The sequence below is a fragment of the Photinus pyralis genome, unplaced genomic scaffold, assembly GCF_008802855.1.
Source record: "Photinus pyralis isolate 1611_PpyrPB1 unplaced genomic scaffold, Ppyr1.3 Ppyr1.4_LG1, whole genome shotgun sequence".
NCBI classification, from domain to species: domain Eukaryota; kingdom Metazoa; phylum Arthropoda; class Insecta; order Coleoptera; family Lampyridae; genus Photinus; species Photinus pyralis.
This window is the reverse complement of record NW_022170249.1, coordinates 8500285-8512817: the sequence shown is the minus strand read 5'-3', so window position 1 is coordinate 8512817 and position 12533 is coordinate 8500285. Positions and strand designations below refer to the sequence as shown.

The following is a 12533-nucleotide window of genomic DNA, read 5'->3' as shown; positions in this document are numbered from 1 at the left end:
CAGAGCTGGGCAGAAAAAAGTTAATCCGTTAATCGTTAATTAACGAAGTTAACATATTGATTAACTAATTAACTTTTAAGTTAATCGCAAAAACTGTTAACGGTCTTATTAACTTCCGTTAAATTTAACTTCCGTTAACAAGTCCGTTACTCGGATAAGTTAAAGCGGGCGCGCGCCGTGCCATATGCACGGCACTGGATTTGCATTTGCATTGTGTTGGTGTTGGCAACAGTGTATGCAATGAACAAAAATTTGTTCATTGGTAAACAGTGAAAACCTAACCTTGTTTTTCAATTACTATAGTATACTACATCATGCAACCACAACCAAGTCAAGATATTCATATTGAAACGGAAACGGAGATTGCAAGCGGCGGCACTAGTGATGGTGATGAACCGCAACAGAATCCCTGGCCACATTTAAGTGGATTTGTTGCGTATAAAGCAAGATTAAGGGATACATTGGTTTACGAGTGCAAACTGTGTTTGCCTAAAACATCTACAATCAAGGCTCACGTTTCAAGTTTGAACAACCTTAAACAGCATGTAAAGAGGATGCATCCAGTTAAATATATACAGTTTGAAGAAATAGTAAAGGCCGGGTCAACTCGTGGGAAAATAAAAAAGAGGCCAAACTCTTCAAATACAAGTACTATCGATTCTAATGCTGACAGCAGTGGCAGTCATTTTCTTTCACCACCATCAACAAAGAAAGTACGCCAGCAAAGCATTGGGGAATCGTTTGGCATTGTAGCTTCTGGAAGTGCGGTACCCCAAGCTAGTGTGAATCGGTGTATTGTAAACTTTTTTGTGACTAACATGATTCCACTACATGTAGTCGAATCTGATACATTTAATACACTTATTAAAACGTTGAACCCTAGCAAGAGTACGATCTCGAGAAGGACATTAGGCAGGCGTATCGCTGATTCTCACACTCTGTTAAAGCAGCGCTTGATCAAGTAAGTACTTCCATTGAAGGATTTGAGTGTACGAAATATTGCATAACTTTGTATATTTCAGAATACTTGATAAAATTGATTGGGTGGCTACAACGGCTGACTGCTGGTCTGCTCACAACAAAAGTTACTTGGGCATGACTGCCCATTGGTTAGATCCTGCTACCAGAGCGAGAATGCGTGCAGTGTTAACTTGCACCAGGTTAAAAGGTGTTCATTCATATGATGTACTCGCCCGGACAATGATAAATACACACTACGAGTTTCATATTGACAAAAAAGTAACCAGGTTAGTTGGAAACCTACTTATCATTGATATCTTTATTTATAATTAAATTTTAGAACTACCACCGATAATGGCAGCAATTTTGTTAAGGCATTTGTTCAATTTGGCTCTGAAATACCAGCCGATACACTATCGCTGAATTCGCTGCCACTATCAGACATCGACGACATCATACCATCACATGATATGGACTCTAATCTCGACAATCCCGTTAGTGCCCTCTTAGCAGAAACTGCAGAAGAACAGGAGTTAGAGTATATTTCACTCGAAAATGTACTTGTTATGTCTGAAAATAATAATTATAACGACAATGATGATGATGTTACACTTGAGAACTTCAATAATTTGCCAGTTCACATGAGATGTGCTGCTCACACATTTAACTTAGTGGCAAGCAAAGATGCAGACGCTGCACTACAAAATTCTGTTTTCAAAGGTCCGTACAGAATTGCCATGGCAAAATCACGCGCTCTTTGGAATTTGCAGTCGCGTAGTACGGTGGCGGCCGATTGCATTAATACTGAGTTGGGCAGGAGGCTGGTACTTCCAAATACAACAAGATGGAACTCAACGTTTGATGCTGTTGTTGTTCTCAACGCAATTTTAGAAGCAAAAAGACCTGCCCTTCATAGAGTGATGACTCAGCTGAAGGTTCGAACTTTCAATGATCAAGATGTGACCATATTGAAAGAGTATGTGAAGGTAATCAAATGAATATCTAGCATTAATATTAAATTAAATCAATCATTTTTAATTTATTTGATTTTATTTGATGGCAGGTCATGTCACCGGTGGCTCGAGCGCTAGATCAAGTTCAAGGAGAAGCTCAAGCATATCTCGGGTCTCTCCTTCCCACGGTTGCTGCAACAGTATTTAAATTGAAGGATATTCAGTCAAGCGGTCTTGTGTACTGTACTGCTTTGGCCAGTGCTTTATTAACCGGCATAGAAAAAAGGTTTGGCCCTCTTATGGAGGATGAGGAATGCCTGCTTGCAGCAGCCTTTCACCCAAGATTCCGGCTGATATGGCTAGAAAAATATGACAGTAGCAAGGTAACAGCAGTAACGAAGTGTATGGAGGGGAAAGTATTTGCTCAAATGCGCGAAAGCAACGAAAATGAGAAAGCTAGCATCAGTGGAAGTAGTAATAATGAGGAAGAAGAGGATGATTTCTTCACTACTGTTACTAAATCGGCTGAGAAATCGATGGGCTACAAATCTCTTAAAAGTAAAGCTCAGACTTTAGTGAAAACCTGGTTAGATGCGAAGTCGAAGGATTCTGTTACGGATGCTGCCTTCCTAGGAGAAGCAGTTTTAATAAATCTCTTTATTAAATATAATACAGCTATTCCCTCTAGTGCTGCAGTGGAACGTCTTTTTTCCACGGGTAAAGATATTTTGCGGGCTAAACGATCATCCCTCTCTGATGAAACTTTCAACATATTAATGTTCATGAAGGGGAACATCCACTTTATGCAAGATGAAGATTTTCTGGCGTAAGGTACATACATCGTACTTCGCTACCTTTTCTTCTTTCCTTAAGCTCCATCACAATTCTTCTTATGCAATAAACAAAAATGGCTGTACTTAAAATACAATAAATTTTATATTTCTCATTGTTTTTATTTTCTCTATCTAGCCTGCCCTACCTACGCTTAACGCTATGATACAATACACGTTTACACCTGAACCTAACCTATTTTTATTTATTAATTATTATTATTATATTATATTTTAATATTAATAAATACAAAATACTACATCTACGCTTAATATATCATTATAAATGAAATAATGTGTTGCGTTTTTGATTTACAATAGAATCCTCCATTAATTCACTGATGTAACCTTAAAATTTTTGACAGTTAACGGTTAACTGATTAACTTTAACTTCCGTTACATTTTCAAAAAACGAAAGCATTAACGATTAACGAAGTTAACTTTTTCATATAACGGATTAACGATTAACGAAGTTAACTTTTCGATTAACTGTGCCCAGCTCTGGGTAAAACTTCCGAGAAAGAAGTCTTGGCCTGAGAAACACTATATCAATCCAATATATAAAAAATGTTTCAAAACGGGCAAATATAGACCTTAACAGCCTCTAGGCCTCTAGGTGGCCAGGGGCCGAGATCTTGATGGAACAGACAGACAACCGAAAATCGTGCACATAAACGTTACCTCAACTTCGTTGTGTTACGCTAAAAATGTTAGTGAATAGAAAAAATAAGATCCACGTTTAGCGTTTAATGAGCTATCTTGTATAAAATCTCTGATGGAAACTGAAAAATTATGAAAAAGTCGTGGATGTGACCTAATATTGTTGATAGCATTTTGTCATCCATTTTTTGATATCGTGTCTCGGATAATAATTGGATATTGAAATATGCTTTACAATCTATCCGCACCATGGTGCATTAACATTGGCCGATGTATCTTTCTAACAAAGTTTTGAGGTATACAATACTAAGGTTATGATAATATAACTGCCCAGATGCTGAATAGTTATAGATTTTTGTGGTTACCTACCATCTTGTTTTGATCCTTGTGTAAAACTACGTGTAAGAAAGAAATTATTTAATTTCGATGCAGTGATCTATTTCGGAAAGCCAGTTTCCCACTTCAAGGTGTGCAACAATAACGTAAATATAGCACGATTAAAATCTTTCCATTAATATTTTAACATTAGACTATACAATAATGTGTATTTCCTTCTCATGGTTAAGCAAGACCACAAGATTTTACTATCGTTTGATAGTACGACCAACAATGTATCTTTGTACAAGCAGGTGATTGTGATTGTCGTATTTATTTTATAATACCATTCATATAAGTTATTGACCCATGACCCCATAATATACACTCATTCTTTGCATAGAAACTATCAAGTTATATACAGGGTGGCGCATTGAGAACGGACTAGATATTTTCGGTAAATGAAAAATGAAAACGTCAGTGACTTTAGGTTCGAGGTTGTACAATATAACTCTTACCGCTGTGCTCATAACACCCAAACATTTTAATCGACATTCTAGGGCAAGTGGCACATTGCTGGATACCCCTGTCTCCGCTGAATTTTGAAAATTGATAGTTTCGTTCGAAAAAACAATTTTGTCGTTTTGTTGTTGTATACTATTGTGCAAGTGAGATATCTTGCAAATATGCCATAACAGGCCATTTAAAATGGTAGGAGATGTACCTAGTCCACGTGCTAAGGTTTGAGTGGTTTTCTAAAATTGATCTATCTACCCGAAAACAGCCCCACGACACCCTGTATCGTAAAACTAAATGTAAATATAATGTTTCTGTTTAATCCAAAAGAGATGTAACATGACACACCAGTTTATCAGTTTCAGAGTAACTGATGCTGCTGAATCGTTTTTAATACCGGATTAATTAGGTATAACCAAAATTTGCCACAAACTCCTTTGGACTGGGCAACCCTTAAGATGTAATGTCAGGATTGTGCACAGGAATTCAGCCGGTGATACCTTTGGTGCCCTCAAAGAATTGAAAATGTAGAGCGCTCTACTAAGGTGGTGTTTGAATATATAATAATAATAAAGTTTACAATGCAACTTTTAAATGTTCTGTTCTCATACTGATGTAGGTATAGGTGTATTCTATTAATTCGCCTATAATAGCACAAGATTCTCGTTGACTGACTTGTAGAAAAGCCATCAGCGCTGTAACAAGGATTTCTTTTAGATGTACGCACCGCACCTTGACGAATTAGAAACCATTTCGGTGAATACATTCAATTAGATGGCGACGTATTAAGATCCACAAAGTGCAAAAAAAATATAACCTGTAAACGCGCCTTATGTAACACCGGGTAGGTAATTGAAAATGACGACAGGTTTAAATCGCGTTTTGTCAACTAAAAAATCCCGATGCAATCGCTTCACCCTCTTTCCCTTAACTATCCTCTAATTAACCGGAAAAAGATTAGTGTTTGGCCAATGGGAACGTGTACAGGAAATAACCCATTACACGCACTTCTACAGATTTAAATGAAGGGAACACGCGAGCTCTTTAAACTTTATAAACGCCATTTCATTTGCATTTTTGTTTAAATATTTATTAGTTGAAGTTATGGTGTGAAAACATAAACGATTACCGTTACTTTAGGACCACACGCGAATTGATACAATGTAAATTATGACTTGTTAAAGCAAATTTACGAGGATTCCATATACGTTATGATTATAGTTTGAATAAGCTTTTGGCTTCTGGTAGATAGATGGTAATGTAAACACCCCCATTAAATTTGTTTCCGATTTACGAAACACTTTTGTGGTGTACCTATTTGAAAGTTTAGGTTTAATTTCGGGTCCAACAGTAATCAATAAATATATTTAGAAAGAGTTCTCTAGATTGGAAAAAAGTATTCCCTTCATAAGGTGCCATTATAGGGCACTGTTGAGCTGTGAGCTTTACTGTGTATAGGATTGTCCAAATTGGACAGCTTCTTTCGTTAAAACCTTTTAATTTAAGAGAAGAATGGACCTATGTGTCAAGCTCAAATTTAAAGAGGACATCACTGACACCATCTCTAATCGTTTGGCTGCTAAGGGGCGTTTCTCGAATTTAATCGATTTTTTAATGCCCCATAACTTTCTTATTATTAAACCTAATTAATTTTGGCAAAATCTTGGTTAGAGTACACAGTACACACAGTTTGTATACAGGCTCTACGCTACATTTTTTCATACGGACCACCCTATACAGGACTATTCTTTGGATAGGTAAAACATTTCACGACGGGATTTCGCATTATTTTCTGAGTAAAAAAGTCTAATAACAATTTTCCCGTAGAATACTCCTTCGGGGAGATATTAACACTTAGATTTTTAAATCTGGCAACATGACAGTTTGTCACAGTGTATTGAATTCAAATATTAAACTGTAGTATGGGGAAGGTTTCAAGTTTATATTTAACGATTAGAGATAGCACCACTGATTTTTAATTGAGTTCCTAGGTCCATTTTTCTCTTAAAATAGAAAGTGTCTCCACAAGATACTGCCTAATTTGGACAACCCTGTACATCAACATGCAGATAGTGTGTGGAAGGACTGTTTGGGAAGGAGTTGGTAAGCCCGGCCCAATGAAAAGTTTAGCGGAAAAATCAAGTGCGTAAATAAAATGAATAGCAATTCCTACTGGTAACTTTCGATGAAATATATTCTTCATGTGCTTGCATCTGGTACGTGCACAGAATGCAAATTATGTTAACAAAATCGCGATGGTGGCGTAAATTCCTTTCTTCATGAAAAAAATGGTTTCTTCTTCGACGTTATATAGCAAGTTTTCAAAGCACAGTTTACACACAAGCATAACAATTTGTTTAAAGTGAAAGAATGGAGGGTGGCCCGGGTGGTTATGTTGATTTATATTTTGCTTTCGGTAAAGAAACCTCTCTTGCAGACAAAGCAACTACTTACCGTTAATTCAAGAACAGAAATCCAGCTTAGGAGATTACGAATTTAATGGAGAAGACTCTGTTACAGCCTTCATTCTAGACCATAAAATGCATATTTTTCAGCATATTTTGGTGCGTTACATGCCAAAATGTCTGGAATTCATCGCTATACAAGACTGGTGATAATTACAACTTTTATACCACGAAAGGAAGCATGGCAGAGATGAACGATTTCACTTAAAAATCAGCTCATATCAATAAACAAGTCATCTTACAGATTATTAATATCAAATGCATCCAGACGATTGGGCCAAGTGACGTTAAAGAAATTTTCGTATTTAAGTGGGTCGAAGAAAAATTCGCTGCACTTCTTTTACTATTGGGATGCAGAATTTACTACTCATACTTGACGCTTGATACCTGCATAAAATTGTCAACAATTTCGCGAAATTAGCCAAGCCAATTTTTGCTATACGTCCGTCAATACATTTACAATTTGTACCCGCAACCTATACAGGGCGATTCACGTAGCCCGATTGTTAGAAGTTTTTAAACTTGCAGTTGAAATAGAAATGTGATTCAGAACCATAGTCAATTTAAATAAAATAATATTAAGATAGCACCGTTTCCGTAAATGCCATACCATTGTCTATTTTTTTAAAATTCACCACTTTATTCTGAATTAAACGCCTTTAACTTTTGCGTACGTATCTGTCTAAGTTTTTGACATCTAAAAATTTGGATGTGCAAGTGTCCATTCAAAAATCTCTTATCGTTCAAGATAAGTAAGTGCTCTTTTTTATAATCGAATCTCAAAAGTCTACGGAATTTTTTGAGTGACCGCTGAAAGTATTGAAAAAGTTCCTACGGCTACTGGGATTTTTTAAAATTAACAATCAGTAAATGTCAAAACTGATCCCAAAAATTTAATTCAAATGACATTTCAAAAGAAACGATTGTTTTCAAAGCCTACCACACCTAATGAAAAAGTAAAAATATTTCTTTCAAAAAATGTCAAACAAACTACCGAATACCTACACAGATTGTTAATAAAAGTGGCCCTAAGATTCAAATGTAATGTTTCTGGATGAAAAAAATGTGCTGAATACGATGGAATAAAGTTTACCAATGTTTGAGGCCGGGAAATGCTTTAACCGGAAGTGACAACCCGGAAATTAATGGTTTTTGGCTCGTAACTAAGTCAGAATTGCTTTTAGGAAAAAAATTGTTCTATGCAAAATTAAAGAGCATCAAAATCCCTACAGAAATGTAGGCGTTTAGGCGCAATGTATGTATTTATAATTGCGAAATAAACTGCACCAATATAGAAAACGAGCGACAAGGTCACTTCCGGTTCACGAGTATTGACCAAAATTTAATCAGTTAGTTCCTTGACCATTTCTACCTATTACTGGAAACATAATTGGAAAATTCGAAACCGTTCTCCAAGTTCAAGGATTAGCGCCATTGAATATGAGCCGGATTAAAAGTCGTGTTTCCGAATGCGAGTTGAGTGACAAAAAAATTCCCCTACTGAAAATCGTATGGGATTTTGCGTATCTTGTTTTTTTCCACCCGCACGTTAGTAAGGAAGAATAAATTATTAATAAGTATGCAGGTTACCAATAACGAAACGAACGTACAAATTAGATTTTAATTCAAACTATTAATTTCATGGATCAAGACAAGCTAGCACCCCCACTTTGAAAATAGGTACACTAACATGTAGATGAATTCTAATATTGTGGGCACCAATTAATTTTAAATTCGAGGGAATTGACGAACTTTTTTAGTAGCCAATGAATTTTCGATTGAAACTTTTTCTGGGGATGAATATTCCCGAGGAGAATGCTTCGAAGGCGAGTTTTCCGAAGGTAGACTTTCCGGGAACCCTGTTTTATTCGCGACAAATTCTTTCACAATTTATGCGAATAATTCGCACAAGTAACTGATCAATTTTTTTTAATTCTGAGGCATGTTTAAATATTTAGTAAAATGTTGCTAAATTCACTTTAACTGAACAAACATTTAATGTGGAAAAGATGCTAATAGGAGGATTTGTCTGCCCGTACAGCTACTGTTTGCTAGAAAATGCAATAATCGTTTGAAATTTGAATAAAGGAGTCGTTTGAAGCGTGCTAATAAATGGAAAGTTGATGATTTCAGATATCTATCATGACATTTCTTGTTACCTCTTTTATACAAAATAATCTTAATCATATTAGAATATTCTGTCAATGTTGTAGAGTGTATAACAACGTAGCTATTTTTCGTTTTTAACCGCTGAAATACAATGTTTGTTGTAATTAATATGCCTCTTAAAAGAATAAAATATTTTCTCACTTTATTCTTTACAGTTGAGAGTATTGGGCCAAACTTCCCACAATTATTGTACGTTTGCATCAAATTTTATGTATAAGAATTTCCCGACTTGATTCGGTTAATTTTGAAAACCAGCGACTGATGCTATAATTCAAATTTGTCTCACTATTTTCGGTGTCTTTTTGGCAATGTTTGGGGTTGTTTCGTTATGTAATGTAATACCTACATTCACTTGTGGAAACCTGAGTGGTTGAAGACGGGAAGAATAGGTATTCAAATTCCTGATCGATCGAGTACATTCAGTTATTTGTCGCAAATCTTACAACTTTCCATCGGACAATTTTGTAACCGGCGTCTTCTTAGCTCCACCATTAACTACCTATAATGCAGTAACTCGCCATTTTTCAATTATAATCACGTGGAACGTGATTCGCGCCATAAGTAATTTTTTTAATTACATACAATTAGACTTTATGTACCTACCTACTTATATAAGAAAATTCAAAAAATGTTAATTATTTAGATGTAATACTTAGTTTCCCTTTCTAATAATTACTTAATGAGTAATGTTCCCCATAGAAAGTTTTGAATTTGTATATTGAAATATTTATACGTTCAGGAATGCCCAGATTAATCCCTTCTTGTCAAAGCTTTAGTCGAGTATGGTCGGTAAGATTCGATTCCACGTGTTTTGGCCCTAGGCAACCCCCAAAGATACTTCATTGCTTTACTACTACTGTTAGTGAAGGTGGTGAACCGTTGATCGGCTTATTTCATACGACACTAAGAAGAGTTTTCGATCGCAAGTGGTGGCGGTAACTTTCGCGTGTTTAATTTGATTTTAGTGCGCTTTGGATTTAATTTTTGCGATTCATTGTAAGTTTTCGGCAGCGATGAAAGTAATTAATTTTTATGTGCGTACATTGTTTAATTTACACAGTTTTCTTTTGTTTTAGGAACGTTTAACAACTGGCGGTCACGGATCATTAACGTTAAGCGGGAATTCTCCAGGATACGGGGCTGGTGGCTCCGGAGCTCCACACCGTGGCTCCGGAGGCCTCCACCACAGTTCAGCAATGCAACATCAATTACCTCAGCCCGATTTCCAACCCCCATACTTTCCACCACCGTTCCATCATCCACCGAGTCCACCTCCCCAGCAGCACTTAGAATATCTCACGGATCCTTACGGCGGCCTTTCTGGTTTACACCATTATAACCAGCTTGGTCTTAGGCCTAGAGACGGCGATCCTAATCACGCACATGTGGTAAGTTAATTTTTATCATTCATTATTTATATACTCCTTAGATCATCAAGTTTATAATTCTAAAATCTTTCCGTCATTTATTAAACGATTAGACTATTGCTAAATGGAAAAATTTAAACTACAATGAATTCATTAGTTATACATAAGTGCAGTTATGTACGTTTTTATAGGTAGTTAAATCTAAGATCAATATCTAGCATAAAACTGTGGAACCGTGGAATTTTAAAGATTATTTTTCGATTGATCAGAAAATTTTAGACTTCAATTTAGCAGTAACTTTTACAATAATTATTAGAAATGTATGCACACTTTGCCTCTTTGTTATTTTCGGTAATGGTAATTGTAAAATGCTTGTCCTTTTCGATAATGTGTTTTTGACCACCCTATAGATACTTATTGCGAAAATACTAAATAGGGTGATAAATTAGTAAAATATTTTATCCAAATGCAGTTATGCACTTCTCCAGAGTGTTGTATTGTTTAAGGATGTGCATTTGCACAAATACTAACGTCAAACATTTTTACTGACTCCCAATAACAACAGCGATGATTGCCCTTTTAAATTTAAAATCTGTTTGTCTTTAATTTTTTCAAAAGACCCCATTTTTGCGATAATTTCGATAAAAAAGTTGGAAAACATTGCATTCTCATTTACAGACTATTTACTTGGAGTAGTCTTTTTAATCCTTCTCGACCCTTAGACACGCTACGATTGATGTTCATGGGCGGACTGGGTACTTACGGGCCAGTTGGAATTGCATAGGTTACGGGCCATTAAAGTATCAGTGTAGTAATGAAGGGTGCGGAGGGGAGGGGGTGCTCTGCGGTGCACCACAAAAACATTTTTTTGCTTCATTTTAGTACTCCTTTTTCGGAAATCAATTACAATACAGTTTTTTTTTAATTGCAGCTGATAATTAAAAGTACCAAAATATACAACCCAAACGAGGCGCGTCGCCCATCATTGTATTTCAGCACTTTCATGCTACGACAAAAAATGATAAATTCATTGTAAAACACTACAATTAAAACAGAATTTTTTAACAACCTAACATCAACCCCAATTAGAGAAACGTGTTAATAATTTATTAATAGTGCAAGAAACTAAATACAGCACATACTTATAAATTTCCAACGGGCCATTATGACGTACAGGCCAGGTGGAAATCGCCACCCGCCCTCCCGGGCTACTCCACCCCTGTTGATGTTTTCTTTTATGCATTCTTTATACTAATGTAAATTAGAAACAGATATTGACCTGCAATACGAAACATATACAGGGTGCTCATAAATATTATGTACATACAAAAGGGACTCATTTTATGACTATAAAAGTTCATATAAACGTAGGTCCGCCAAATTTTCGCTACCGATCTACAGGGTGCAATAGTAAACCTTTATTTTATAAACATACGCAAATTTTCCAAATGCGAACTGTCAAAATCAATAAAAAACAAGAGAGTTTCGTAATAAAGCCAGGGCCTACTGGACCATTTTAAAAATTTTAGTTTAATTTAGTTAAGACCCTGGTTAAGACAAACCCTTGGAATAATGTCTCTACTTCCTTCTGTTCATTTGGCAAAATCAATCTTACAGTCGCCCCATCCGTCGTTGATTTCGGAAGTTATTTTCGTAATACGTTCCCAAAAAAATCACTTCCAGGTAAACACGCCCTCACAAGGCTTATCGCCGATAAACTACAAGGGAATGCTCGCTCACGAAGTATTTGATTCGCGCACATTCGAGAAAAGCTCCCGAAGAATTGTCTTTAAGTAAACTCGCTGTCGGAATAGCTGCTATATCCAATATTAGAGCTCCCCTCTACCTCTATGCTCAAAAAAACATAACTCAATTTGAGGGTGTCTTCTCACTCCCCAAGGGGCGATTAATACGCCAGAAGGCGCTGTACAGTGGGGTTTGATGCCTTACAAAAGAAAAAATACAATTTTCTATTGGGAGATGGCTCTGAATTATTCTAAAGAAAACTCGCCTGTGAAATAACGGTAACAAAATTGATCTCAGAGAGTGTGCATCTAAAGAAACTCTCTCTGCAGTAAGCTCGCCCAGAAAACTCTCCTCCAAGTAAATTCGCCCCTCCCCCCAGTGCCGGATTAACCATTAGGCAGAGTAGGCAACTGTCTAGGGACCCCACGTCGACTAGAGATCCAGTGCACCCACCAAGAAAAAAAATTAAAACGTTTGTCTAATTTTTCTGCAGTACTCTCTAAATTAATATATACATCATTAAGGTATATTAAGAAAGAGAAACAAAATAAG

General features: G+C 36.2%; 2 protein-coding genes across 2 annotated transcripts; both read left to right on the top strand.

The window, feature by feature from the left end:
- The first annotated feature begins 22 nt into the window (after positions 1 to 22).
- Positions 23 to 2861, top strand: LOC116159870. Its single transcript, XM_031472956.1, has 4 exons — positions 23 to 961; positions 1023 to 1247; positions 1301 to 1946; positions 2024 to 2861. The coding sequence occupies exons 1-4, from the start codon at positions 315 to 317 to the stop codon at positions 2741 to 2743; spliced, it is 2238 nt and encodes a 745-aa protein (XP_031328816.1). The 5' UTR covers positions 23 to 314; the 3' UTR covers positions 2744 to 2861.
- A 768-nt stretch (positions 2862 to 3629) lies between these two features.
- On the top strand, positions 3630 to 12032 carry LOC116171184. The gene is made up of 4 exons (XM_031487918.1): positions 3630 to 3675; positions 3749 to 3870; positions 9945 to 10256; positions 11919 to 12032. Exons 1-4 carry the CDS (start codon positions 3630 to 3632, stop codon positions 12030 to 12032), a joined length of 594 nt encoding a protein of 197 aa, XP_031343778.1.
- The last annotated feature ends 501 nt before the right edge of the window (positions 12033 to 12533 follow it).

What these genes read in the sequence shown, in the direction of transcription:
- LOC116171184 (XM_031487918.1), top strand. Translation starts at nt 3,630, where the DNA reads ATGCTTTACAATCTATCCGCACCATGGTGCATTAACATTGGCCGAT. An exon ending in GTGCATTAACATTGGCCGAT is followed by an intron (nt 3,676 to 3,748) that starts GTATCTTTCTAA and finishes GATGCTGAATAG; the next exon opens with TTATAGATTTTTGTGGTTAC. An exon ending in ATCCTAATCACGCACATGTG is followed by an intron (nt 10,257 to 11,918) that starts GTAAGTTAATTT and finishes AATCACTTCCAG; the next exon opens with GTAAACACGCCCTCACAAGG.
- LOC116159870 (XM_031472956.1), top strand. Translation starts at nt 315, where the DNA reads ATGCAACCACAACCAAGTCAAGATATTCATATTGAAACGGAAACGGAG. An exon ending in TTAAAGCAGCGCTTGATCAA is followed by an intron (nt 962 to 1,022) that starts GTAAGTACTTCC and finishes TGTATATTTCAG; the next exon opens with AATACTTGATAAAATTGATT. An exon ending in TATTGAAAGAGTATGTGAAG is followed by an intron (nt 1,947 to 2,023) that starts GTAATCAAATGA and finishes ATTTGATGGCAG; the next exon opens with GTCATGTCACCGGTGGCTCG.